This window comes from Haliaeetus albicilla, chromosome 18 (assembly GCF_947461875.1).
Source record: "Haliaeetus albicilla chromosome 18, bHalAlb1.1, whole genome shotgun sequence".
Lineage (NCBI taxonomy): Eukaryota > Metazoa > Chordata > Aves > Accipitriformes > Accipitridae > Haliaeetus > Haliaeetus albicilla.
In genome coordinates, this window is record NC_091500.1 from 28,729,425 (window position 1) to 28,753,489 (window position 24,065).

Consider the following 24,065-nt stretch of genomic DNA (forward strand, 5'->3'; position numbering starts at 1 on the left):
GAGGGGGACGGTGATGGACAGCCCCGGGCTGGTTTTAATTAGAAAGAGCTTAGCGGGGCGAGGGGGGCTGGCGGGGGGGCAAGGGGGGGCCCCCCTTCCCAGGCTCATCTTTAGGGGAATATTGGATGAAATGGTAAATCCCATTAGCGCTAATCCCAGCCGGGACGTGGGGACGGTGCCAGCGCCAGGATGGGCGTGAGTGGGGCTCAGCCCCCCGGTGTCACCCCCCCCATGGGCCAGGGGACTGGCTAAGTCCTGTTTGGGGCCAGCGCTGCTGTCCCCATCCCCGTGTCCCCACTGGGTTGGTGGCTGGGGGGCTGTTGGCCCCCAGGACATCCCCCCCACCCCGTGCCGGTGACACCGAGCCGAGGTGCGGTGCTGGCTGCCTGGGTTCCTCCTGAGCAGGGGAGCTGGAGCGGGGGTAACTGGGGTGCTCTGGTGGGCTGGGAGCCGCGAAGCCGGCACCGGCGCGTTCCCACCGGCCGGGCCGGCAGCTTTGTCTGGTGGGGGCCAGCCCGGCGCTGACCCGGCAGCCCTAATCCCATTAGTACCCCGGCCCCCAGCCGCCAGCCTGGCTTCCCCACCTCTCGGCAACGGGGGCTGGTATGTGGGTGCGCTGGTGGGGCCGGCGTGCCGATGCCGTCGTCCGGGAGCTGTACCGGGGCCTGTGCCGGCACCACCGCCAACCGGACCACCGCCACCGTCAACAGGGCCATCGTTGCCAGCACAGGGCGAGGGAGTCGGGTTGTCCCCCCATGTGCCAGTGTGACCCCCCCCCACCCTGAGCCAGGGCTGTTCCCGGTATTCCTGGGCTCTGCCACCTGCACCGGGGGCTGGTGCCCCCCCAGGCACAGGGATGTGGGGGCTGTGGGGCAGGTTTGGCTCCGCAGAGGATCCCCGCCCAGCGCCGGGCCCTTCAGTCCAGCTCCTCGCTGGTGCAGGGGTCACCTCTTGTCCCACATGGCTGGGGTGGGGGCTGGAAGGGGGGCTGGGGTGCCAGGAGAAAGGATGCTTTTCACCCGCTGGGTGCTGGGGAAGGGTGCTGGACCTGGATGGGTGCTCGGGAAGGATGCTGGGCTCAGGTGAGTGCCAGAGAAGGGTCCTGGCCCCGGGTGGGTGCTGGGGAAGGATGCTGGACCCGAGTGGGTGCCGGGGAGGGGTCCTGGACCTGGGTGGGTGCTGGGGAAGGATGCTGGACCCGAGTGGGTGCCGGGGAGGGGTCCAGGACCCAGGTGGGTGCCAGGGAGGGGTCCTGGACCCAGGTGGGTGCCGAGGAGGGGTCCAGGACCCGTGTGGGTGCCAGGGAAGGATGCTGGACCCGAGTGGGTGCCGTGGAGGGGTCCTGGACCCGGGTGGGTGCCGGTTTCTCCAGGCTTTGCTGCCGCCTGCTGGTACCGAGTCCCGACGGCGCCGGGACAACGGGTGCTGCACCCAGCCGGTGCCCTGGGACGAGCCCTTCCTCCCGGACCCCCCCACCCGGACCCCCCCCCACCCCGGGCCGGGGCAGGGACCGCCGGCTGAGCCCGGGAGTACCGGGACAGTCCCAGGGCAGAGACGGACGCCCGGTGCCAGCCCGGGCTGGATGGCACCGGAGCACGGACGGACACGTGTCCCAGGGCACCGAGGGGGTGACCGAGCCCCGGGGGGGGGGGGACGACCACCCCCCCCCTCCCCTCCCGCTCCGGCCCCGGTCCCACCGGGGCTCGGGGCATCTCCGGTCACTTCCCCCCCCCCCCCCAGACGGCTCATTGCCTGTCCCGGGAACAGGTCCCGGTACAGAGTCCCGGAGCCGGTGGGGGCGGGGCAGGGGGGCGGGGCCCGGGGAGAGCCCCGGGGGCCGGGCCGGGCCGGGTAAGGGCGGTCCCGGTACCGCCGCCGCCGCCGCCAGCCCCGGCCATGCCTCCCCCCGCCGCGCTGTTGCTGCTGCTGTTACCGGTGCTGCTGCCGCCGCCGTTCGCCCGCGCCGCCGAGAGCGAAACCGAAAGCGGTGCCCGGGGGCTACGGCTGGAGACGCTGGTGAGCACCGGGAGAAACTGGGGGGGGGGGGAGGCGGGGGGAACCGGGGCTGTGTGGGGCGCACCGGGCACCCCCGGTGGCTCCCTTGGACGGGGATCTGGGACCGGGAACGGGGCGGGGGGGGGACACTGGTGGGGATGCTGTTGGCCGGGGCGGGGGGGGGGGGGGGGGTACCTGGGAGCCTTGTTTGGGGGGGGGAGGGGTGCACGGGGCAACGAGAGGACCGGGCTGCGGAGGGGGGGGGGGCACCGGGGGGGTCGGGGAGGGGGGGGGAGTCCGGTTCACCGAGCGCTCGGGGGACCCGTGGGCACGGGGGGTGCGTGGACCTCGAGGCCGGGAGGGCGGGGGGGTGTCCCGGCCCGGTCCCCCCTCCCACTCGTGACACCCCCACACACACACGTTGCAGGTGCCCCCCCCCGAGGGCTGTACGGAGCTGTCGGCGCCGGGGGACACGGTGCACATCCACTACACGGTGCGGGGCGGGCGGCGGGAGGAACACGTCAGCACTGAGCTCCGCCGGGCGGGGCGGGCGGGGGCGGCTCCGGCACCGGCGGGGGGGCGGGGGGGGGGGGTGGCCTGGGCCGGCACCGGGGTGGCTCCGGGGTGGGCATGGGGATGGCACCGGGGGTGGTACGGGGGTGGGCATGGGGATGGCACCAGGGTAAGTATGGGGGTGGCACTGGGGCCGCACTGGAGTGGCACTGGTTTGGGCATGGGGATGGCACTGGGGTGAGCATGGGGATGGCACCAGGCTGGCACTGGGACAGGCACTGGGATGGCACTGGAGTGGGCATGGGAATGGCACTAGGACAGGCATGGGGACAGCCCTGGGATGGGCCCTGGGTGGTACCTGGACTGGCATAAGAGTGGCACTGGGATCAGCACAGGGATGGCACTAGTCGGAGGGGGGGTGGGCAATGGGATCAGCACCAGCGTGGCAGTGGGACAACACTGGGACCCACATGGGGACAGCCCCAGGGCAGAGCCACCGCCGCATCCCCAGGGGTAGCCGTGCCCGTGTCCCCGCAGGGCAGCCTGGAAGATGGCCGGATCATCGACACCTCGCTGAGCCGGGACCCGCTCCAGGTGGAGCTGGGCAAGCGCCAAGTCATCCCCGGTGAGTGGGGAGCCGGGGGGGTTTAACCGGGATCCGTCCAGGCCGAGTGGGCTGTGGGATGCCCCCAGCTAGCCCCACTCACCCCTCTCCCCCCTCTCCTCGCAGGCCTGGAGCAGAGTTTGCTGGACATGTGTGTGGGGTAAGCCAGGCGGTGGGGTGAGGGGGTGGGCAGCGGGCCCCCCCTCAGCATCCCCACCACGGTTTGGTGTGGGTTTGGCCCCACGGGGCACCGGCACTGACAGTCTCTCGCCGTGGCAGGGAGAAGCGGAGAGCTATCATTCCCCCTCACCTGGCCTATGGCAAGCGGGGCTCCCCTCCCACCATCCCAGGTGAGCGCAACCCTCAGGGTCCCCATGGGGTCCCCACCAGCCCCCTGCAGCCCCCACTCAGGCTCTGCCTCCCCCCCACCAGGCGATGCGGTGCTGCGGTTCGAGGTGGAGCTGGTCGGTTTGTCCCGGGCCAGTTACTGGCAGAAGGTGGTGAATGAGGTGCTGCCGCTGCTGTGCCTGGGGCTGGTGCCGGCGCTGCTGGGGCTCATCGGGTACCACCTCTACCGCAAGGCCAGCAGCCCCAAGCTCTCCAAAAAGAAGCTGAAGGAGGAGAAGAGGAACAAAGCCAAAAAGAAATAAAGCCTTTCCCTCGGCAACCATCACTGCTCCATGTTTGCTCTGTCCAGCTCCAGGGGTGGTGGGGGAGAGGACAGCAGCAGGAAGGGGCTGTGTACCCCCCAAGCTTTCTGTCCACTCCTGGTGGGGCCGAGGAGCTGTCAGACCTGAGCAGGAGGTGACAGACCCTTGCCTGCCCTGACAAAGCTCAGTGGGTCCCAGAAATAAGACGCTGGAGCACGTTTTTGGGCACATTTTAGCTCTTTTATGGCAACTCTGCGCAGTCACTGTCCTTGTGGTGTCCCCAGGTGCCAGGCAGGGTGCCCTCATCTGCAAGGAGGGGATTCTCAGCTGGTGCCTGTGGAGCCATGGATGGGGTCTGGGTGGGCGTCCCCTTCCGAGAGGCTGTCAGGGTGTTTGGTGCCCTGATGACCTTGTGCATGGCCCCCCTCAGCACGGCGCAAGTCCGCGGGGATGCAGTTCTTGCGCTCGATGGTGAGGACCGCATTGGGCTCACTCAGCACCTCCCGGCTGACGGAGATCCCTGCCAGGTACTGCCTGAGCAGCTCCCGCAGGTGCTGGTTCCTCTGGCTCAGGGCTGCCCGCTCCCGCTCCAGCGCCTGCTCTTCCAGCTTCACCTTGTTGAACCGCTGCCAGAAGCGCTCCAGCCCCACGTAGTCCTGCATGGCCTGGGCAAGAGAGGCAGGGAGGAGGGTAGGGGGTCCCCAGCCTGCCCACGCACCAGCCGGGATGTCCCAAGGCTGGATCCTGACCCTCGCCCCCCACTGTGGCAGCGTCTGGGACCCCGGTGCTGCCTCCTTACCTGGGCCAGGGGCTCCGTGGGTGTCTCCTCAAGGACTTGCTGAGCTTCTCGCTGATCCCCCTCTGCCAGCGAGGAAGGGTAGAAAGGCAGCACCTTTTCCTCCTCCGTCTCCAGCCTGCGGCACATCTCGGCCAGCCGCAGGATGCGCTGGGCCTGGGAAGGGGGGGTGCAAGTGAGGGCAGGGTGGGAGGGCACGGCAGCACCCCTCTGGTGCTTCCCCTGCCCATGGGCTGCTGGCCTCACCTTCTCCACCACCCGCGCCAGAGCCTTCAGGGCAGTGCTGCTCTGTGTGGTGAGCCTGGCCAGGCTGCCGTGGGCCGTAGCCCTGGCCTGCTTCATCTCGTTCTTGAGCTCCTGGAGCTGCCTGAGGACGCTTTCCTTCTCCTCCCGTGCACGCCGGTTCTGCTTTTCGCTCTCTCGGAGGTGAGCCGCGATCTGGCCCTTGGCGGCTGTGACCAAGTCCTAGAGACAGGCGAAATGTGAGCAGTGGGATAGGGGTGTCTCCGCTCCCACAGCCACCCCTGCGCCCTGCTGCAACCTGGAGCTTTTGCAGCTTCTTCGCCTGCATCTCTATCTCCCTGGAGCTCTTCTTGTCCTTCTGTTTCAGTGCCTCAAAAGCAATCTTCTGGTGCTCGGTGGCCTCCGTGTAGCTCTGCATGGCCCTCTGGAACTGCTCCCAGAGCACCTCCACCTTCCCACCCAGCTGCAGGCGGCTGTACTGCTTCTCCTGCTGGCTCTGGGGACAGACACAGGTGTGGGTGACCCATCACCTCCCAAACCTCGCCGTGTGCTCTGCTCACAAGCCCTAAAAGGCTCCTCAGCAGTTCCTCCCCGTGCCTTGTATTTGATGTCATCACGGGCACTCTGGAAGTTCAGCGTGGCCTCGTGGTTGTTCTTGGCGTAATTCTGCTCTGTGGCCAGTGCCACGTCACGCAGATAGCAGCTTTCTTGCTCGTGCTGCTCAAGGATGGTCCTCCTGGGGAAAATACGGGGGAGCTGCTGACAGAGGGAAGGCACAACAGTCCTGACCGGGTTGTGAGAGGGCTCAGCACCAGGACAGGATAGGCAGCAGGTGCCACTGCTGTCTCTCTCCCCTCTCAGCCTCAAACTCCCATACCTCTCAGCCTCTAATTCCATCTTCAGGGCCTCCAGCTGGGCGCCGTACCCCTCCTCCAGGCACGTCAGGCGGCAGTGCTGGAGCTGCAGCAGGCGGTCGATGTTGTACAGGTGGCTGCGCAGGGCCTGGGCGTGTTGCTCCTCCGCCTCCTCCAGGTCTGTGGCCAGAGACTGTGGAAGTTGCATGGGGGGATCATCGGTGAGCCCCAGTGCCACCCCCACCCCACCAGCCCCACGCTCACCTCGATGACGCTGTCCTTGCAGTCCATCACTCGCGCAAATGTCTGGCTGAGGATCTCGATGTCCTGGCGCAGCTCCTTATCCTTGACCTCCCGCAACACCGTCCGCCACTGCGTCCTGAGCTTGTGGAGGTTCAGGGTGCTGCTGCGCTCCTCCTTGGCCAGCTTGTCCTGCACGGGGGCCATGAGCGGTGAGGACATGGAACAGGGGCTGGGCGGCATGTGGTGTAATATGCTGCCAACGCCCCCCCCGCCCCGGCCCCCCCCGCACCTTCAGGAACCGGGTGAGCATCTCCCCCTTCGTCTTGGCCTCCTCCTCCTCGGCCAGCGCTTGGCTCTGCAGCAGCAGGAGCCCATCCTCCGCCGCCATGGGGGCTGCCACCCGCGAGTGGCGCTTCTCCGACATGACGGCTGGGACCGGGCACACGGGTGTGAGAAATGGGGGGGATAGTCAGGGTCCCGACTGCCGCCCCCCGCCCCCCCCAGGCCCTGTTCCCCCTGCCCACCCCTATCTCCTCCTCCTGGGGTCCCCCCCAAGGCCCCCCTCCACACGTTGGGGTACCCCCAGGCCCCATAGCTTCTACCCCTCGGTTCCCCGTCCCGCACCACGGGGGGGTCCCGCCCCCCCATCCCGGTATCGATCGCCCCCATCCCGGTATCGGTCGCCCCCCCAGTACCCCCGGCCCAGCGGCCGGCGTCCCACCGGTCTCCTAGCAACCACTACTTCCGGTTGGGGCGGGAGCACGGTCCCACTTCCGTCTGTAGGCAGAGAGACGCCCCCTGGCCTGGAGGAGCGGCCTCGCAACCGAAAAGGCGGGCCCCGGCGGGTCCCCGCCTCTCCGCCATTGGCTGGCGTATAGGGAGCCGCCGCGGCGATTGGCGGGTGGGCGCCGCCGTGGGCGGGGCTCGGCGTTGGCGGGGTATATAAGGACGCTGCGGCGGCGGGGCGCAGGGCCGGCGGGCGGCGACGGGGGGTTGCGCGCTCTGCGCCTCCGCCGCCGCCATGCGGGAGCGGAGGCCGGTACCGGCCGCCCCGGCCCGCTGCAAGCTGGTGCTCGTGGGCGACGTGCAGTGCGGCAAGACGGCCATGCTGCAGGTGTTGGCCAAGGATTGCTACCCCGAGGTGAGCTGGAGTACGGGACCGAGTTACCGGGAACCGGTCAGCGGGACCGGGAGCTGACGTTCTCGGTGCCGTTGCAGACGTACGTGCCCACCGTGTTTGAGAACTACACGGCGTGTCTGGTCAGCGAGGAGCAGCGGGTGGAGCTGAGCCTCTGGGACACCTCCGGTACCGGGGAGGGGGGGGGAAGGTGCATGCACAAGGAGGGGGGGTGGGTCCCTCCGGTACCGGGGGGTGCAGCGGGGCGAGGGCAGCCCTGGTCCCGGTGGGGGGGTGATGGGGAGATTTGCTGGGGGAAGGTGGTTTGGGGTTTTGGGGGGGTGGCAGGCCTGGGGTTTGGGGGGGCTGCGGTGGAGGGAGCCCTGCAATGGGGCACGTTGGGGTCCCTGCAGTGGGGGTGGGGTGGCTTGGTGGCCGCAGTGGGGACATCTTGGGGGGGGGGGGGGCTGGTTCAGGGTGTGGGGATGGATCCCTGGGGCTGGGGGGGGCACAGGGGGGCCTGGATGCCTGGGAGTCCCTGGGGACTGGCCCTGCGGTGGCGGGGGGGGGGGGGGGGGGGCACAGACACAGGCCGGGGGGACACACACACAGGGCTGAGCCTCTTCCTGGAGGGGCACCCTGCACCCGTGTGAGCCCCCCCAGATATAGGGTACTGGGTGCTGGGGCCCCCATGCCCTCCCTATGGGGCTGCCTGTGAATGGGGGGGGGGGGGGTAATGGGGTATCCTGGTATTGCCACCATCGAAGGGGGGGGGGGCCGGGGTAGCCCTGCCCTGGTGCTGCAGTGTCCCCCCTCGTCAGAGGGGGGGTCCCCGCCACCCGCGGTCCCTGCGTTGCTATGGCAATGCACTGGCGCAGCCTCTTTGCTATTCCGCGCACGGAGCGTCTGGGCTGCAAAACCCCTCTGAGGCCCTTTGGGGTCGGGGGCGGTGATGGGGGGGGCACCCCGGCCACCCCCACACCCAGAGAGGCACCCCACTACCCCCGCACCCCCATGCACCATCTCTCCCCACAGTCCCCAGTGCAGTGCTGGTGGCCCCGGTTCCCCAGGGACCCTGTGAGGGTGGCAGCCCCCCGCTGTGTCCCAGCTGCCCCCTGACACCCCTGCCCACTGGCAGGGCTCCCCAACATGGCGGGGGCGGCTGTTATATAAACACCGCGGGATCCATTTCCCACTGCTTCGTTAGGGGCGATGGCGATGTTAACGGGTTGCGGGGAGCGGAGGTGGCATTTTGGGGGGGGGGCTCTAGAGCTCTGTGCCCCCCACTCCAGGCAGAAAGGGGGCTGTGTCCCTTTGCAAGCGCCTCCTGACCGGGGGCCTGAGTCCCTTGGGAGGGGTGCTGTGCAATGACACCCCCTTTTCTCCCAGGCTCTCCCTACTATGACAACGTGCGTCCCCTTTGCTACAGTGACTCAGACGCTGTCCTGCTCTGCTTCGACATCAGCCGCCCCGAGACCCTGGACAGTGCGTCCAAGAAGGTGAGGGGTGGGGGAATCCCCTCTGTGGGTCGGGGGGACGACGGTTTGGGGTCCTCCCCCACACTGATGGCATCTCCATGCCCCATCCCCCCCCAACCCTGCAGTGGAAGACAGAGATCCTGGACTATTGCCCCAACACACGGGTGCTGCTCATCGGCTGCAAGACAGACCTACGGACGGACCTGAGCACCCTGATGGAGCTCTCCCACCAGAAGCAGGCACCCATCTCCTATGAGCAGGTTGGGTTGGGGTGGGGGGGTCCTATGGGGTTTGGGGTGGGTTTGGGGTGTTGCACCGGCCTCACGAAGGGTTGGGTTACAGGGCTGTGCGGCAGCCAGGCAGCTGGGAGCTGAGAGCTACCTGGAGTGCTCGGCCTTCACCTCAGAGAAGAGCGTCCACAGCATCTTCCGGACTGTGTCCGGCATCTGCCTCAGCAAAGCTCCCCTGCAGCCCCCTAAAAGCCCCCCCCGCAGCCTCTCCAAGCGACTCCTGCATCTGCCCAGCCGCTCCGAGCTCATCTCTTCCACCTTCAAGAAAGAAAAAGCAAAAAGCTGCTCTGTCATGTGAAGGGGGGACATGAATGCTTTCCCCCCCCTCAAAGCCCCTTGGCTCCCCTGAGTCCTCAGGATGGGGTGGGGGGGGCTGGACAGGGCCCTGGAGTCCTGTCCCCCCCCCGAGGAGGATGGGGTGCCTGCTACCCTCCCATCACACCGCCTCTCCTGCCAGCCCCCATCTTGGGGGGCAGCCCCCATGGAGCTGCCATAGGTGGGGGTTGAGGGGGGGCCCAGGAAGGGTTGTTGCCCAACCCTGGGTGTGGGGGGGGCTTATCCATGGACTCATCCTGTTTTGTCACCCCCCCCACCCCATCCCTCATCTGCTGCTTGGCCCTAGGGACCCTCGTGGGGAGGGGGGTGCCGGGGCGGGGGGGGGGGGTGGTGTTGTTTTATGGACTGTCTGGGGGTGGGGGGGAGGGGTGTCTCTGTTCCATGGTCAGTGTTATTAAAAAGCTTATTTATTATCAGAAATATAACACTCACCCACGTGCAGCGGGTGCCTGGTCCTGTGTTTGGGGGGGGAATCCTGTGTTTGGGGGGGGGTGTTGGGTGTTATTGGGGTTCACCCTGGGGTGGGGTCTCTCTGCGTCACCGGTGCCAGCGGGGAAGGGTGACAGCAACACTGACGTGCGCCTGTGCTGTCACCCACGGGTGATGATGCAGAGGCCAAAGTCCCTGGGGTGTGGGGTGCTGTTGGGTGCCTCCCTGGGCACCCCATAAGCCCCCCCCCCCTTTTCTTGCTGCCCCCAGCCCTTCCCTGGCTCTGCCTGGACCCCCCCCAACTTGGGAACAGGGGCTGTCAATGGGGCTGGGGGGTGTGTGGGGGTCTCGCACCACGCCGTGGGGGACGTGGGGATATGGGGGGGGGGAATCCTGCGTGGGGCTGGGCGGGGGGGTGTCATTGCGGAGGTTTGGGGGTTCACGGGGTCAGGGGCGCTGCGCGGCGGCGGGATCCGCGGGGCGCGGGGGTTGCTGGGAATTGTAGTTCCGGCGCGGAGGGGGAGCGGCCTCGCTTTCCCGGCGTGCCCCGCGGCGCCCGGCGGACATGGCGGCGGGGCGGTGCTGAGGCCTGGGCCTGCGGGCGGCGGCGGTGAGAGCGGGCCTGGGGTTGGGGCGGGTCGGGGGGTATCGGGCTCCTACGGCCGCTGGGTTCTCCCGCAGGAAGGCACCGGGGACCCCTGCGGGTCCGAGGGGCTGGAGGATCCTGCTACCGCGTCACCGGGCTGCACCCGGGCACCCAGGGCAGGGCCTGGATTCCCGGTCCTCCGGGTCCTCCAGCCTTACCCGCTTCCACCCGGGGTTCCTCGGCGCCCCTCCTGGGTCTCTCAGCCCTCCACGGGTCCCTCTGCGCCCCCCCGCGGGTCCCCCTGACCCCCCCCCCCGCACCCTCCCGGGGTCCTCCAGCCCTTCCCGCTCCCTCCCCACCAGGTCTCCTGCACCACCACCCGCGGGTCCCCCAGCCCTCCCCGGGTTCCCCTCCGTGTCCCCCCGGAGTCCCCCAGTCCTCCCCGGGTTCTCCTCCGTGTCCCCCCGGAGTCCCCCAGTCCTCCCCGCTCCCTCCTGGGGTCCCCAGCCCTTCTCACTTCCTCTTCAGGTCTCTTGCTCCCCCTGCCCTGGGTCCCCCAGCCCTCCCGACTCCCTCCCAGGGTCCTTCCCCGTTCCCCGCTCTGTCTGACCCTCTTCCCCGCAGATGGCTGGAGAACTGGCAGACAAGAAGGACCGGGACGCATCCCCTGCCAAGGAGGAGAGGAAGCGCTCCCGCTCCCCAGACAGGGACCGGGATCGTGACCGGGATCGCGACCGGGACCGCAAGAGTTCCCCCTCCAAAGACAGGAAGCGGCACCGGTCCCGGGACAGGAGACGAGGCAGCCGTTCGCGGTCCCGCTCCCGGTCCAAGTCGACAGAGAGGTGAGGGGTGTTACAGGGGACTCCCCAGCTTTTTAGGGAAAAGCGATCTCACTCTTGTCTGTCCATAACGGCCCTACAAAGGGCTGGGTGCAAGTGGATGGCCTGGGGCCATGCTGTCACTGCCCTGTTCTGCAGGGATCGCCGGCACAAAGAGCGTGACCGGGACCGGACCAAGAAGGACCGGGACCGGGAGAAGGATGGGCACCGGCGGGACAAGGACAGGAAGCGGTCGAGGTGAGTCCCCTCTCTTTTCGGGGTGTTCCTGCTCTCCCATAAGCACCCCAGGGCTGTTCTCTGTAAGAAGTGTTGTCCTGGGTGAGAGCAGGATTCCCTCGGTTGGTGGGGACGGGGTGACCCTGAGGCTCCATTCGGTGCCTGATTCCGCTTTGTTTTGCTGGGAAGCTTGTCCCCAAGCAGGGGCAAGGATTCAAAGTCCCGGAAGGAGAGGGACTCACGGAAAGCAGAGGAGGAGGAGGAGAATGCCCTGAAAAAGGAGAAGGTGAGGAGGGGGCAGAGGGGGCTTGGCTGGAAACAGCTCCCTGGGGGGGATCACTCTGGTGAGGCAAAAGGTCCCCGTTGGGGGCTGCTAATAGTCCGACCCCACATTCGCAGGCCCAGCCCCTGTCCTTGGAGGAGCTGCTGGCTAAGAAGAAGGCTGAAGAGGAGGCAGAAGCCAAGGTAGGAGCAGAAGCCTTTTGTCTGTGTTGGGGCTCTCCCATACCATGCGTGCAGTACGGGATGGATGTTTGAGGGGGCAGTCCTGTCCTGCGGCAGCCCCGGCAGCGAGGGGGTCGCGGCCAGGCCCGGTGTGAGCTTTCTCCTCTTCTGTCCCAGCCCAAGTTCCTGTCCAAGGCAGAGCGGGAGGCCGAGGCCTTGCGGCGGCGGCAGCAAGAGGTGGAGGAGCGACAGCGGCTGCTGGAGGAGGAAAGAAAGAAGAGGAAGCAGTTCCAGGAGATGGGGAGGAAGATGCTGGGTAAGGTGTTGTCCCCACCCGTGGTCTGCCTGGCTGTGAGGTGCTGGCACAAGACCCCCTAGAGGGCCCCCAGCCCTGGAAGGGGTGTTGCTTGGCTCTGAGATCCTTCCCCTGCTCCCCAGAAGACCCCCAGGAGCGTGAGCGCAGGGAGCGCCGCGAGCGCATGGAGCGGGAGACCAACGGCACAGAGGATGAGGAGGGCAGGCAGAAGATCCGGGAGGAGAAAGACAAGAGCAAAGAGCTCCACGCCATCAAGGTAGCACTGGGGGCCGGGCTAGTGTGGTGAGGGGCCAGGGGGCCAGGGTTCCTTCCCCACTGATCCTCCTCCACCCACAGGAACGTTACCTAGGAGGAGTGAAGAAGCGGAGACGCACGCGGCACCTGAATGACCGCAAGTTTGTCTTCGAGTGGGATGCTTCAGAAGACACATCCATTGATTACAACCCCCTGTGAGTGATGGGGTGCACCTGGGCCTGGGGGTGCCCCTGGGGGTGCAGGGCAGCCCCAGCCCTACCCTTGACGCTCCCATCCCACTCTAGGTACAAGGAGCGGCACCAAGTGCAGCTGCTGGGCCGGGGCTTTATCGCAGGGATCGATCTGAAGCAGCAGAAACGGGAACAGTCGCGCTTCTACGGCGACCTGATGGAGAAGAGGCGGACGCTGGAGGAGAAGGAGCAGGAGGAGTAAGCGTGCTTGGGGGGAGCTTGAGAGGGTGCCGAGGAGTGCCCAGGGTATTGGTCGGCTCTGCTTGGCCGGGATGCAGAGCTTGGGGGGTGGCTTTGGGCTGCCGTACATCCTTCGGATGGGTGGCAGGACAATTCCAGCCTCCCCAGAGGCACAGGGTGAGCCCTGTCCCCCTCCTTGCCCCCCACCTAGGGCCCGGCTGCGGAAGCTGCGGAAGAAGGAGGCCAAGCAGCGCTGGGATGACCGGCACTGGTCCCAGAAGAAGCTGGATGAGATGACAGACAGAGACTGGCGCATCTTCCGTGAGGACTACAGCATCACCACCAAGGGGGGCAAGATCCCCAACCCTATCCGCTCTTGGAAGGACTCTTCCCTGCCCCCCCACATCCTGGAGGTCATCGACAAGTGTGGCTACAAGGTGGGCACGGGGAGGGGGGCTGCTGCCAGCAGACTCTGACAGCCCTCTGGAGAGCTGGAGGCAGGGGAAAAGGGTTGTTTTTTTGGGGTCAGGTGTTTGGGGGGGTGAGGAGGGGAAGTTCTGCTCCCAAACCTGCCGCTCCCCTCCGCAGGAGCCCACCCCCATCCAGCGCCAGGCGATCCCCATCGGCCTGCAGAACCGCGACATCATTGGCGTGGCCGAAACTGGCAGTGGCAAAACCGCGGCTTTCCTCATCCCGTTGCTGGTGTGGATCACCACCCTGCCCAAGATCGATCGGTAGGTGGGACGGAGCAGGGCGGCAGGATGATGCTGCGGTGGTGGGGGGGGACCATGGCACCGTGGGTGACGTGGTCATGCCTTGCCACACTGCAGGATTGAGGAGTCGGACCAGGGTCCCTACGCCATCATCCTGGCACCCACGCGAGAGCTGGCCCAGCAGATTGAGGAGGAAACTATCAAGTTTGGGAAGCCTCTGGGCATCCGCACGGTGGCCGTGATTGGAGGCATCTCCCGTGAGGACCAAGGCTTCCGCCTTCGCATGGGCTGTGAGGTGAGTGTTAGTCCCTGGGGAGGGCAGTAGGAGGATCTGGGGGGAGCAGTTTAGCCCCAGGCTGTGGACAACAACTGTTCTGACCTCCCAGATCGTCATCGCCACGCCAGGGCGTCTCATTGACGTGCTGGAGAACCGGTACCTGGTGTTGAGCCGCTGCACTTACGTGGTGCTGGACGAGGCAGATCGCATGATTGACATGGGTTTCGAGCCTGACGTGCAGAAGATCCTGGAGCACATGCCCGTCACCAACCAAAAACCCGACACTGATGAGGCCGAGGACCCCGAGAAGATGTTGGCTAACTTTGAGTCGGGGAAGCACAAGTACAGACAGGTGGGTGCAGGCAGGAGACCCAGGGTGGTGGTGTGTGTGCTTCCACGGGGCTGAGCACAGTCCACAGGCTGGAGAGGGGATGACCTGGGGCTTCGGAGAACAAGCCAAGGGAGCGGCAGCCATGTTCCTGCCCCACGGGGGACATCGCTCACTGTCCTGTTTTCTTGCAGACTGTCATGTTCACGGCCACCATGCCACCAGCAGTGGAGCGTCTGGCCCGCAGCTACCTCCGTCGTCCGGCCGTGGTCTACATTGGCTCTGCCGGCAAACCTCACGAGCGGGTGGAGCAGAAGGTCTTCCTCATGTCGGAGTCAGAGAAGAGGTGTGGAGGGGGCCGCTGGGGTGGGGTAGAATGGGGAGGCTGAATCTTGGGGGATGGTCTGGGGCATTTGAGGGTGAGGGAGCTCTGGGAGGGGGACTCTGGAGAACAGAGGGGCTCCTGTGATGCACTTCAGCCTCCCCTTGCCCAACTGTCCTCCTCCCCCCACAGGAAGAAGCTGTTAGCCATCCTGGAGCAGGGCTTCGACCCACCCATCATCATCTTCGTCAACCAGAAGAAGGGCTGCGATGTGCTGGCGAAGTCCCTGGAGAAGATGGGGGTGAGTCTGGGCTGGGTTGGAGCCCCTCAACTTTGGCTGTGGTGGGTGGGGGTCGTCCCAAGCCCCTGCACTCACATCCCCATGTGGGGATCCTGCAACACGGCTCTGGGCGCTGCTGGACTCTGGCTAACCCCCACTTTGTTCCGCAGTACAACGCCTGCACCCTGCACGGCGGCAAAGGCCAGGAGCAGCGTGAGTTTGCTCTCTCCAACCTGAAAGCCGGGGCCAAGGACATCCTGGTGGCCACTGACGTGGCTGGACGTGGTATCGACATCCATGACGTCTCCATGGTTGTGAATTACGACATGGCCAAGAACATCGAGGGTGAGTCGGGGCCCGTCCGGGGGTCTACGGGATGCAGCAGGGGCTGCCTGGCCTCAGTGCTGCCTGTGCCGAGGCCCTGCCTGACCCCACTGCCCCCCTGCAGATTACATCCACCGCATCGGGCGGACAGGCCGAGCGGGGAAGAGCGGCGTAGCCATCACCTTCCTCACCAAGGAGGACTCCACCGTCTTCTACGACCTGAAGCAGGCCATCCTGGAGAGCCCGGTGTCCTCCTGCCCGCCCGAGCTGGCCAACCACCCCGATGCCCAGCACAAGCCTGGTACCATCCTCACCAAGAAGCGGCGGGAGGAAACCATCTTCGCCTGAGTCCCTGGGGCCGGTGTCCCCCTCTTGGTCACCCCTTGGGGACAATGGGACCAACAGGGCTGGGGGCTGCCAGGACTTTTCTGGCCGCTCTTTTTGCAGACACCCAGACCCCTGTGCAGCCAGGACTGCCGACAGCAGAGTCTGGGACTGTCCCAAAACGTCCCCCCTGTTCTCCCAGTCCCCCTCCCTGCCTTCCCCACAGACCAGTGGAGCTGCCAGAGGCTGTTTGGGGACAGATTCCTCCCTGCCCACCTGCTACTGGGACCGGGCTGGTGCTGGGCTTCATGTGCTGGTTTTTAGGCAGTGCTGTCCCAGGAGCTGTGTTCACTTGATCCCTTTTTTAGCTGAAACTCCAGGCTGCAGGAATAAACCTGCAGCTGCGTTGCCGGACGTCGCCTCCTTGCCTTCTCCCTTCCTGCGGCGCCGCCAGCCCCTGGGTGCATTCTCCCAGCACCCTCCAGCACTCCCAGAGGTGCCAGGAGCTATCAATGTCCCTAAGGGGAGAGCCTTTGGGTGCTAGCACCCACCAGCACGGTTCCCCCCTTTCCCAGCCCAACGTCCCTGTGTGCCATAGTGTCCCCTGTCCCCTCCCTCGCCAGAGACACAGACACGGGCGCCTCCGAGCACTCTTGTGTTTCTGAAACCGGTTACAGGGAAATCAGTGCTTTCTACAAAAGAAATTATAACAAATCTGTGGCTCCCACCCGTCCCCCACCCCTGCCGGCTCAGGCCGGCTCCCTGCAAAGGGCCCCGGGGGGAGGGGGCTCAGCCCAGCGCCAGGACCCTCTGCCGAGCAGCCCCCAGCCAAGGGCAGTGGGTGCCATATTTACAGGACTGTGCAGTGACGTGCGGTGACGGCTACGCGGGGAGGGCGGCGATGGGGATGGGACAGCGAGTGCAGGCGTGGAGCAGCGCCCCCCCCCCATGCAGGGTCCAGCCGCCCCTCTCTGTCCCCCGTTCCCCCGGGGAGGAAGCGGTTTGGCTGCAGTGACCGGGGCAGGGAGAAATCGGTGCAGAGCGAAGCGACTGGTGTGGCCCCCTCCTCCTGGGGGTCCCATGCAGGGGCAGGGGAGGGGGCAGGTCAAGCCCTGGGGAGGGGGGAGCAGGCACCTTCCCCTTCTTCCTCGGGTCTGCACGGGATGGGGGACACTGCTAAAACTGTCTCCCCCTCTCCCCATTACCTGGCCCACAGGTCTTTTCAGGGGGAGGCACCCTCTGTTTATGACAGCTGCCCTGCGGGGAATGAGACAGCCTGCGATGCGGGGGCCAGGCGGGGAAACTGAGGCAGGGAGAAGGCGTGTGGCTGCCCCCAGGTCCCCAGGAGCTGGGGTAGGGTCCTGGGGCATCCTGGCTGCCAGCCCCCCCTGTGCTTATGGCTGAAGACGTGCCCGGGGGGCCGGGCGCGAGGAAGCTGCCGGTGCGGAGGAGTTCCCCAAGAGAGGGAGATTGTCTGAGCACCCCCAGCACAGGGCTGGGGTGAGGCGGGGAGCGCCCGGGGTGGGGGGACCGGTTCCCAGCCGTGTCCCCCCCCCTCCCCACCCCTAATAGCTGTCCTTGGCCCAGGGCCGGCTGCGCTGCCAGTTCCTGTCGTGGTTGCGCTCGGTTTGGCGATCCGGCACGCCGGGGCCCTGCAGCCCGCTGTTGTGGTGCCGGTGGGGCTGGTAGAGGTCGGGGTAGGGGTCCGCGTACTCCTCCTCTTCCAGATGCCGGGAGCTGCGCTGGGATGCAGCCCCCCAGGGCTGGGGCGAGGTCTCCCCCGCCTCGTCCGATGGCATCAAGCTGTCGTGCTCCAGCGGCGAGTGCTCCCCCCGCTCCCCCAGCAGCTGCTGGCTCTGCGGGCAGGGATGGGACTTTGGGGATGGCGTTGGGGGGGCTGCGCCCCGGACTGTGTACCCCTGTGCCAGCTGCCCACAGGGAGTGGGGAGGGGGGCTCTGGGGGGTACCTGCAGGCCCGGGAGGCCGGTGGGTGAGGGCACGGCATGGGGGGCATGCGGCGGGTGGTGCGTGGCACGCCAGTACACCTCCAGGTACTCGGCCAGGTGCTCGCAGGCGTCCTCCAGCTGGTTCTCATCCAGGATCACGTCGAAGAGCTCCTGGGGGGACAGGCGAGAGGGGTCAGGGGTGGCTTGGTGTCCCCCCCAGGCATCCCTAGGGTGGGGGGACCTGCCGGCTCACCGGGGGACACTGCACCAGCTTGTCTGCCGCCATCATCTGCACATTGAGGTGCTTCACCTGGGACTTGCCCCGGGACTTGATGAGCCGCTGCAGGACCTGGGGAGGGGAGACAAGGGTGACGGCACCGAAGGGGGCAGCCAGAGCCCCCCCCCGCCCCAGAACCGCGGTCACCCCTCACCTTGGGCGAGGACACCTTGACGTATACAATGATGGGTGCCAGAGAGGTCTTGGCCAGCTGGGCCGGGTGGTTGATGGTGTCGGCGTCCAGCACCACCAGCTGCAGGGACTTGGCCAGCTCAAAGATGCGCTCGATCTCGCTCTGTACCTCGGCTGGAGGGGGGACACGGGGGGGGACATGTCAGGCTGGGCTGGCCCCTGGGGGGGTCCTTGCACCCCGGGGTGAGCCTGGACCCTCACCGATGCTGGAGCGGGTGGTGGAGCGCTCCAGGATGGCCTGCTTGCCCAGGTTGTTGAGGATGGAGCGCTTGGCCAGGGAGAGGTCAGCTGTGATGTGGGTGATGGAGATCCTGGGGGGGGCAGAGGGATGGCGGTGGGGACCTGGGTACCCCCCTGGGCCATGGGAGGGGGGGGAGTCTGGGCTGGGGGGGGTGTCTCACCTGCCGTCAAATCTGTGCTTGAGGAAGTCGAAGAGGGCTTTCTGCATCATGTCGGTGACCTGCCGGTGGGGCCGCCAGCCCGGTGAGCCCACGGTGAGCCGGCAGCAGATGGCACCGGCAGGGAGGTGGCAGCCGCCCGGCACCCTGCCAGCAGCCCTCAGCCCCGCCATCTGCCCGTCACCAGCACAGGACGGGCAGGGAGGGGACGAGGGGCACAAGCCACCATGCTGGGGGCACAGCGATGTGGTGTCGTCGTCCCCCCCCGCTGGCCTCCCACCCCGTAGCCCCCTCATACCTCGTATCCTTTCAGCGAGGGCCCCACCAGCACCACAGGCCGCATGGAGGGGACCACATCATAGGGTGGGATGTGCTGTGTCTGCGGGGGGGACACACGACAGGGCGTTGTGTCAGCACCCTGTGCTCCCATCCCCAGGGAGGAAGGGGTCAATGAGCCTATTCCAGAGAACCCTGGCATCCTGGACCCCCCTCAGCCCCATAACCGGGAGTGGGGGGGGGGGGGTCTGCTCCCACCCTCTCCATCCCAGAAGCGGCTGCATTCAGTCCTGCCTGCAGCCCCCTCCCCATTTCCCCTGCCCCAGGGCACAGCCCTGCCCCGCGGACTCACCTGCTTCTGCTTCTGCTTGGCTTGGGAAGAGGAGAGAAGAGACAAAGATTGGTGACAGCAAAGGGGGGGACACCCCCCCCCCCCCAGGACACCCCCGGATCCTCCTGGGCCAGGACCTGCCCTTACCTAAAGAGGGGGGAGGCGATCGCCGGTTCCCGCTGTCGCCGAGGCCTGAGGCGTTGCCAGCTCTCCTAGGGAAAAGGGGGGTGAGCGAGTGTTGGGGGGTCTGGGGGGGATTGGGGGGTGTCCGGTCCCTACCTGGCTTTCTGCTCCTGCTTGAGCCTCATGGCTTCCAGGCGCTGGGGGCTGGGGATGAAGGCGATGTCCCCCCCCTCCTTCACTAGGCGCCCAATCCACCAGTCATTGCTGTATTTCTGGGTGAGGGCAGGGCAGGGGTGAGGCTGGGGGGGGGTCCCTGGCCCTGTCCACTCCCCCCCCAGCACCCCAACTCACCTCCTTGATGTGCAGGAAATCTTTGGCTTCAAAATTGATGGCGGCTCCCTGCACCGGGCACTCCTCATCCAGCGCCCCGCAGTAGCTGACATTGGTGCGCACAGCAAAGGCGACCGGCTTGTGCTGGGAATGGGTGGTGGGGGGGTGGGGGGACGGTGTCAGCACCCCCCGGGCCCTGCCAGCCAACCCCACCCTGGGGGGGGTCCCCCACCGCGGTACCTTGGCCCTCTCGAGCTGCTGCTGGGCTTGGCTCTCCACCTCGCGCCGGGCACCCTCACGGTCCTCGTCCAGGGACACGTCGGAGTCCAGGGACGGGCGGCTGGTGTAGGAGTCCGCCGAGCCCTGGGGGGACACGGCTGAGTGCCGGGGGGCTGTAGGGACCCCCGCAAAGAGGGATCTCACCCTGAGGCAATGTCCAGCCCAGGGAGGGGACACCGCTGACCACCGGCCCACAGCCCTTTCTGGCTTTTGGGGTATCCATGGTGGCATCAAGCTGGGTAAACACGGGTGGCATCACCCAGCATGGTTGCCCTGGGGTGCAGCCCCTGTGTCCTGGGGGGGAGCCATGAGGGGAGACCCCCACACCCCCGGGGAGGGCCGGGCTGGGGGCAGGATTCCCTGTCCCCCCGGGGATGTGGGCCTGCTGCTGCCACCCCCCACTCTCGGGTGCCTGGCAGGTGCTCAGTGCGGCCCCCTCCCGGCTCCCCCCACCCCGCCGGTAATTACCCATCGCCTGCTGCGCCCAGAACAGGCGCAGAAGCTGCGGTGAAATATTTATAGGTCCCTGGACGTGGCTGAGCCCCCCCGGCCCCCCTCAAGGCCCCCCGGGCCCTGCTGGGCTGCTCTCAGCGCCACTGCTCAGCACTGGCCCCCCCACACACACACGGAGCCCCCCGCCCTGCACATCCCACCTCGCTCACATTGGGGGGGGGCCTGGGCCCCCCCACCCCGACGCAGGCAATATGGTTTCCCAGCTTGGCCCCCCCCAACATGGCCTCCCCAGCACGGCCCCCCCCCCAGCATCGTCACTGCCCCCCCCCGAGCATCTTCCCTCCCCCCCCAGCATCCCCAGCACGGCCCCCCAGTACAGAATCTCCAGCGCTTCCCCCCCCCCCCGCACGCCCCCCCCCATGCAGCCCCCGGCCCGGAGCATCAGCCCCCACAGGGTCCCGTGCCATGGGGGTCGGGATCCTCCCCCCCCCCCGGGCCCCAGCCCGGTCCCGGTGGCACCTGCCGGGGGGGGTGGGGGGGCCGAGACCGGCGGCGGCGGCGGCGAAGAACAAAGGGCCGGGGGGCGGCACAGCCCCCCCCGCACCGGGGACGAACCCCCGCACCGGGCACAGCGAGCCCCCCCCCCCCCCCCGGCCGCCCCCAGTGCGCAATCACCGCCCCTCCCCAGGGATGTAGCCCCCCCCCCCCCCCGCGACCGCAGGCCCCCGGGCACGGCTCCCCCCCCTCCTCGCCCCCCCCCTCCCCTCCCGGTACCGGAGCCGGTACCTCGTTGAGCAGGAAGGTAGCGCTGGAGTCAGAAAACGACATAGACGGGGCGAGCCGATCCGAGCCGCCCGCGCCCCCCCCCCCGCGCCCCCCCCCGCCCGACTCCGGTACCGGCACCGGCTCCGGCTGCGGCTCGGGCTCCGGCTGGCCCTGCCCGCTCCGCCACCGCCCCTCCCCGCCCCTCCCCGCCCCCGCCTCCCGCCGCCCCCCCCCCCCGGGGCTCACGGAGCCGCCCCCGCCGGCTCAGCTTGGGGAGGGGGGGGAGGCCTGGGGGTCGCGCTTCGCCTTTCCCGGGGCTAGCGGTGGGCTCCGGTCCCTCTCCGGTTGGACCCGCGTCGGGGGGGGGGGCTGCACTGGCAGCCGCGGGGCCCGAGCGGTGCTGGTGTGATGCACCGGGACGGGGCACCGGGGCATCTCCCGGGGGAGCGGGGTGGGGGGGTAGTTTGCAAAGAGGGCAGCGCCCGGCGGGGAGAGGGGGGGGGTCCCCGGGGCGGCGGTGGAGGGGGGGTGCTGCCCTCCGCCAGCCCGCGGCCGGGGGTCCCGGGGGCGGCGGCGGCGGGGGGGGGTGTTCCCCGCGGGTACCTCCATGCTCCGGTGCGGCGGCCCCCGTCCTGCCCCGAGCCGGTAGCAGCCCCGTCTGCAGGGCGAGCCCTGCGGCGGGGCCGGAGCCGCTCCCGCCCCCCCGCCGCGCCCCCCCCCCCCGCCCCCGAGGAGGGGGGCAGCGACGGGCCCCGGGGGACCGGACCGGCCCGCCCCGTTACCGCGCAGCGGGACGGGCACCGGAGGGACCGGTCCGGGATGGCTCCGGTCCGGACCGGGGGCCGCGGGGCAGCGCTTGGTGCGGAGGGGGCTCAGGGTAGCGGCGGGATCGGCACCGGGTACCGGCACCGAGCACCGGGCACCGGCCCCGGTACCGGGCAGCGCGGCGGGGCCGGGTCGGGCCCTCTCCGAGGTGCTGAAGGGGCCGCGCTGGGTGCGGGACCGGGACGGGGGGTCCCCGGGGGTACCGGGGGGAGTACCGGGAGGGGCAGGTGCTACCCTAAGAAGGAAACGGGATGCTCGGGCCGTTCTGCGCCCCCCGGGGCCGCCCCTACCGGAACCCCCTGCCCTTCCCAGGGCCGCCCCGGTATCCGCTCCCCCGCCGGCGGCCGGAGCGGGGGGGGCGCCGGTCAGGCCGGGGTGAACCGGAGCAGGCGGGTGGGGGGCGGCTGGGGGGGGCGGTTCGTGACCCCCCCACCCCCTCCCCGGGCAGCGCAGGGAGACGGCCCGGTGCCGGCTGATGGACCGGGCGAGGCGGCACAGCGGACGCCCCCCGCCCTCCCCAAAGCTCCGTTCCCCCTCCGCTGCCTCAGTTTCCCCGGGGCCGCCCGCCACCCCACCCCCCCCCCCCCCCGCGCCGCAGTGCCGGTGCCCGGCGGCCGGCCCGGCCCTGACGCAGCACTCGCTATTTTTAGCCGCGGGGAGCGGCTGTTGCGATGCCACCGGTGCCCGGTGCCGGCGCCCAGCCCCGGTCCCCGGGGGAACGGCGGGGCGGGGACGGCCGCCCGGTTTTCCCCCCGGTGCGGGGGTTGGGACGGGAGAGCTCGGCCGCTCCCCGCCCCGGTCCGTGCCTTAATGCGGAGCCGCAGCGCCGCTGCCCCCGGGAACGAACCGCGGTGAGGGAGGGGGACCGGGGCTGGCGGGGCTGCCCCGCCCCGGTACCGGTGCCGGTGCCGGTGCCGGTGCCGGCCCGCTCACCTGCCTGCGGAGGATGCTGGAGGTGGTGTCGGACGAGGTGCTGCCGTCCGAGCGCTTGAAGCGGCTCTTGCGCTTTGGGAGCCTCCGGGGGCTCTGCGGGGGGAGCGGCGGGGGCGGCCGGTGAGCACCGGGCGGCACCGGGCGGCGCGGCCCCGCCGTTACGCTGGCACCGGCGGCCCCCAGCGCTGCGGGCAGAACCGAAACGGGCCGCACCGGGCCCGCGGCGGCCAGGAAGGCTCCGGTCCTCTCACCTGGAAGGAGCCGGGAGCGGCGGACTGTGCCGGGGCTGACATGCCCGGCGGCACCCACCGGAGGCCCCGGGATCCCGGCGGGGCCGCCCCGCACCGGACCGCGGCGCTCCACCGGGAAGGGCCGCGTCGCCGCCGCCGCCACTGCCGCGCTCCGCATCACACGGGGCCGCCGGGGCGTCCCGGCCGTCCCCGCCCCCGCCTGCCCGCCCCCGCGCCCATCCCCGTGGCGTCCGGTCCGCGCCCCCGCAGCCGGGCAGCCACCGGGGGGGCGACCGGGGATAGACCCTACCCGCAACCCGCGGTGCTGAAGGGACGGTCCGGGCGGCACCGGGAAAGAGGAGCCCCGGAGCCGTCACCTCCGTGCCCACGCGTGTTCGGGGGATGCGGGAGCCCCGAGCCCCGCCGTCCGCATCCCACCGGCACGTGTCCCGCGGCTGCCGTGGCCCCCCACCTCCCCCCGGGGGTATCTACCGCCCTCCCCCCGGGGGTATCTACCCCCCCACGGGGGAGTAACTACCCCCATATAACCCCGCGTGGGGCAGGCGGGGCCGCGGGGGGGGACTCGGGGGGCGAAGGGGGAGGGCGAGCAGCCCACCCGCACACTCGCCCCACGCCCCGTGTCCCCGCCGTGCCCACGGGGGCGGTCGGATCCTGCCCGGTGCCGCGGTGCTGCAGCATCACTGCACCGCCCGGTCCGGAGCGATGGGCGGGGGCTGCGGCGGCCCCGGGGAGAGGGGCGGCGGGGTGACCGGGATCCGTCCCGGGGAAGCCCGGCATGGGCAGGATCAGGCCCGGGGACGCCCGGGAGGGTCAAGGTCCGACCCAGGGACCCAAGGCATGGGCAGGATCGGGCCCAGGGAGGTTTAGTGTGGACAGGGCCTGGCCTAGACAGCTCCTGCGTGGCCAAGGATTGTCCTGAGGAGTCCCAGTATGGGCAGGATCCGGCCTGGGGAGTCCCAGTATGGGCACGATCCGGCCCGGGGAGCCCCAGTATGGGCAGGATCTGGTCCGGGGAGTGCCAGTATGGGCAGGATCTGGCCCGGGGAGTCCCAGTATTGGCCAAGATCCGGTCCAGGGACCCCCAGCAGGGTCAGGGTCTGACCCTGGGATCCCCAGCAGGGTCAGGATCCGGCCCAGAGGTCCCCAGCATGGCCAGGATCCATCCCAGAGAGCTCCAGGAGGGCCAGGATCTGGTCCGGGGAGTCTCAGTATGGGCAGGATCTGGTCCGGGGAATCCCAGTATGGCCAAGATCCAGCCCAGGGACCCCCAGCATGGGCAGGGGCTGACCCAAGGACCCCCAGTATGGGCAGGATCCGACCCGGGGCAGGGCGAGGCACAGGCAGAACCTCAGCACCCATCCCCGTGGTGGTGGGTGCTGGTACCCAGTGAGGGTGTTCTGGGACACCCCACCCCGGGTGTCACCCGAGGTGCACCCTGGCCTGTCCCCCACGCCGGGCTCCGGTGCCACACACCACCCCCCCACCCCCCCCCCCGCGCACCGCG

The 24,065-nt window shown here is 68.9% G+C and overlaps 5 protein-coding genes across 10 annotated transcripts; 3 read left to right on the forward strand and 2 right to left on the reverse strand.

Annotated features, from left to right (window-relative positions):
• Positions 1-1,851: 1,851 nt before the first annotated feature.
• Positions 1,852-3,779, forward strand: FKBP11 (FKBP prolyl isomerase 11). The gene is made up of 6 exons (XM_069806552.1): positions 1,852-2,016; positions 2,423-2,488; positions 3,046-3,133; positions 3,239-3,272; positions 3,392-3,462; positions 3,545-3,779. The coding sequence occupies exons 1-6, from the start codon at positions 1,897-1,899 to the stop codon at positions 3,760-3,762; spliced, it is 597 nt and encodes a 198-aa protein (XP_069662653.1). The 5' UTR covers positions 1,852-1,896; the 3' UTR covers positions 3,763-3,779.
• A 211-nt stretch (positions 3,780-3,990) lies between these two features.
• Positions 3,991-6,631, reverse strand: CCDC65 (coiled-coil domain containing 65). 3 transcript variants are annotated; one of them, XM_069806554.1, is made up of 8 exons: positions 6,594-6,631; positions 6,188-6,327; positions 5,920-6,087; positions 5,679-5,848; positions 5,399-5,537; positions 5,100-5,297; positions 4,562-5,023; positions 3,991-4,427 (listed from the first exon to the last, which is right to left on the reverse strand). In XM_069806554.1, exons 2-8 carry the CDS (start codon positions 6,320-6,322, stop codon positions 4,086-4,088), a joined length of 1,614 nt encoding a protein of 537 aa, XP_069662655.1. In that variant the 5' UTR covers positions 6,323-6,327; positions 6,594-6,631; the 3' UTR covers positions 3,991-4,085. The 3 variants fall into 3 exon arrangements, with proteins under 3 accessions (XP_069662655.1, XP_069662654.1, XP_069662656.1); XM_069806553.1 differs by lacking the exon at positions 6,594-6,631 and adding an exon at positions 6,501-6,542; XM_069806555.1 differs by lacking the exon at positions 6,594-6,631 and having other exon boundaries at positions 4,562-4,714; positions 4,805-5,023; positions 6,188-6,439.
• A 233-nt stretch (positions 6,632-6,864) lies between these two features.
• RND1 (Rho family GTPase 1) lies at positions 6,865-9,424 on the forward strand. Its single transcript, XM_069806150.1, has 5 exons — positions 6,865-7,039; positions 7,117-7,204; positions 8,405-8,514; positions 8,619-8,753; positions 8,836-9,424. Exons 1-5 carry the CDS (start codon positions 6,920-6,922, stop codon positions 9,079-9,081), a joined length of 699 nt encoding a protein of 232 aa, XP_069662251.1. The 5' UTR covers positions 6,865-6,919; the 3' UTR covers positions 9,082-9,424.
• Positions 9,425-10,065: 641 nt separating this feature from the next.
• On the forward strand, positions 10,066-15,596 carry DDX23 (DEAD-box helicase 23). 2 transcript variants are annotated; one of them, XM_069806152.1, is made up of 17 exons: positions 10,066-10,158; positions 10,759-10,976; positions 11,112-11,210; positions 11,379-11,475; positions 11,589-11,654; positions 11,811-11,949; positions 12,072-12,205; positions 12,286-12,398; positions 12,489-12,632; positions 12,826-13,051; positions 13,203-13,348; positions 13,445-13,622; positions 13,714-13,956; positions 14,127-14,278; positions 14,447-14,555; positions 14,705-14,879; positions 14,983-15,596. In XM_069806152.1, exons 2-17 carry the CDS (start codon positions 10,759-10,761, stop codon positions 15,204-15,206), a joined length of 2,463 nt encoding a protein of 820 aa, XP_069662253.1. In that variant the 5' UTR covers positions 10,066-10,158; the 3' UTR covers positions 15,207-15,596. The 2 variants fall into 2 exon arrangements, with proteins under 2 accessions (XP_069662253.1, XP_069662254.1); XM_069806153.1 differs by having other exon boundaries at positions 12,075-12,205.
• A 228-nt stretch (positions 15,597-15,824) lies between these two features.
• CACNB3 (calcium voltage-gated channel auxiliary subunit beta 3) lies at positions 15,825-22,743 on the reverse strand. Of its 3 annotated transcripts, XM_069806155.1 has the most exons (14): positions 22,562-22,743; positions 22,311-22,403; positions 19,296-19,418; positions 19,077-19,199; positions 18,882-18,997; positions 18,750-18,814; positions 18,624-18,643; positions 18,294-18,374; positions 17,999-18,057; positions 17,799-17,908; positions 17,560-17,711; positions 17,382-17,477; positions 17,150-17,299; positions 15,825-17,038 (listed from the first exon to the last, which is right to left on the reverse strand). In XM_069806155.1, the coding sequence occupies exons 1-14, from the start codon at positions 22,601-22,603 to the stop codon at positions 16,748-16,750; spliced, it is 1,521 nt and encodes a 506-aa protein (XP_069662256.1). In that variant the 5' UTR covers positions 22,604-22,743; the 3' UTR covers positions 15,825-16,747. The 3 variants fall into 3 exon arrangements, with proteins under 3 accessions (XP_069662256.1, XP_069662255.1, XP_069662257.1); XM_069806154.1 differs by lacking the exons at positions 22,311-22,403; positions 22,562-22,743 and adding an exon at positions 21,156-22,166; XM_069806156.1 differs by lacking the exons at positions 22,311-22,403; positions 22,562-22,743 and adding an exon at positions 20,574-20,693.
• Between the last annotated feature and the right edge of the window lie 1,322 nt (positions 22,744-24,065).

Coding starts and splice junctions, on each gene's coding strand:
- FKBP11 (XM_069806552.1), top strand. CDS start 1,897: ATGCCTCCCCCCGCCGCGCTGTTGCTGCTGCTGTTACCGGTGCTGCTG. Junction 2,017..2,422: donor GGCTACGGCTGGAGACGCTG/GTGAGCACCGGG, acceptor CACACGTTGCAG/GTGCCCCCCCCCGAGGGCTG. Junction 2,489..3,045: donor CGGTGCACATCCACTACACG/GTGCGGGGCGGG, acceptor GTGTCCCCGCAG/GGCAGCCTGGAAGATGGCCG.
- CCDC65 (XM_069806554.1), bottom strand. CDS start 6,322: ATGTCGGAGAAGCGCCACTCGCGGGTGGCAGCCCCCATGGCGGCGGAG. Junction 5,538..5,678: donor ATGGAATTAGAGGCTGAGAG/GTATGGGAGTTT, acceptor TATTTTCCCCAG/GAGGACCATCCTTGAGCAGC. Junction 5,024..5,099: donor AGAAGCTGCAAAAGCTCCAG/GTTGCAGCAGGG, acceptor GCCTGTCTCTAG/GACTTGGTCACAGCCGCCAA.
- RND1 (XM_069806150.1), top strand. CDS start 6,920: ATGCGGGAGCGGAGGCCGGTACCGGCCGCCCCGGCCCGCTGCAAGCTG. Junction 7,040..7,116: donor CCAAGGATTGCTACCCCGAG/GTGAGCTGGAGT, acceptor GTGCCGTTGCAG/ACGTACGTGCCCACCGTGTT. Junction 8,754..8,835: donor CACCCATCTCCTATGAGCAG/GTTGGGTTGGGG, acceptor GTTGGGTTACAG/GGCTGTGCGGCAGCCAGGCA.
- DDX23 (XM_069806152.1), top strand. CDS start 10,759: ATGGCTGGAGAACTGGCAGACAAGAAGGACCGGGACGCATCCCCTGCC. Junction 13,957..14,126: donor GGAAGCACAAGTACAGACAG/GTGGGTGCAGGC, acceptor GTTTTCTTGCAG/ACTGTCATGTTCACGGCCAC. Junction 14,279..14,446: donor ATGTCGGAGTCAGAGAAGAG/GTGTGGAGGGGG, acceptor CTCCCCCCACAG/GAAGAAGCTGTTAGCCATCC.
- CACNB3 (XM_069806155.1), bottom strand. CDS start 22,603: ATGTCAGCCCCGGCACAGTCCGCCGCTCCCGGCTCCTTCCAG. Junction 18,815..18,881: donor AAGCAGGAGCAGAAAGCCAG/GTAGGGACCGGA, acceptor CCTTTTCCCTAG/GAGAGCTGGCAACGCCTCAG. Junction 18,644..18,749: donor ATCGCCTCCCCCCTCTTTAG/GTAAGGGCAGGT, acceptor CCTCTTCCCAAG/CCAAGCAGAAGCAGAAGCAG.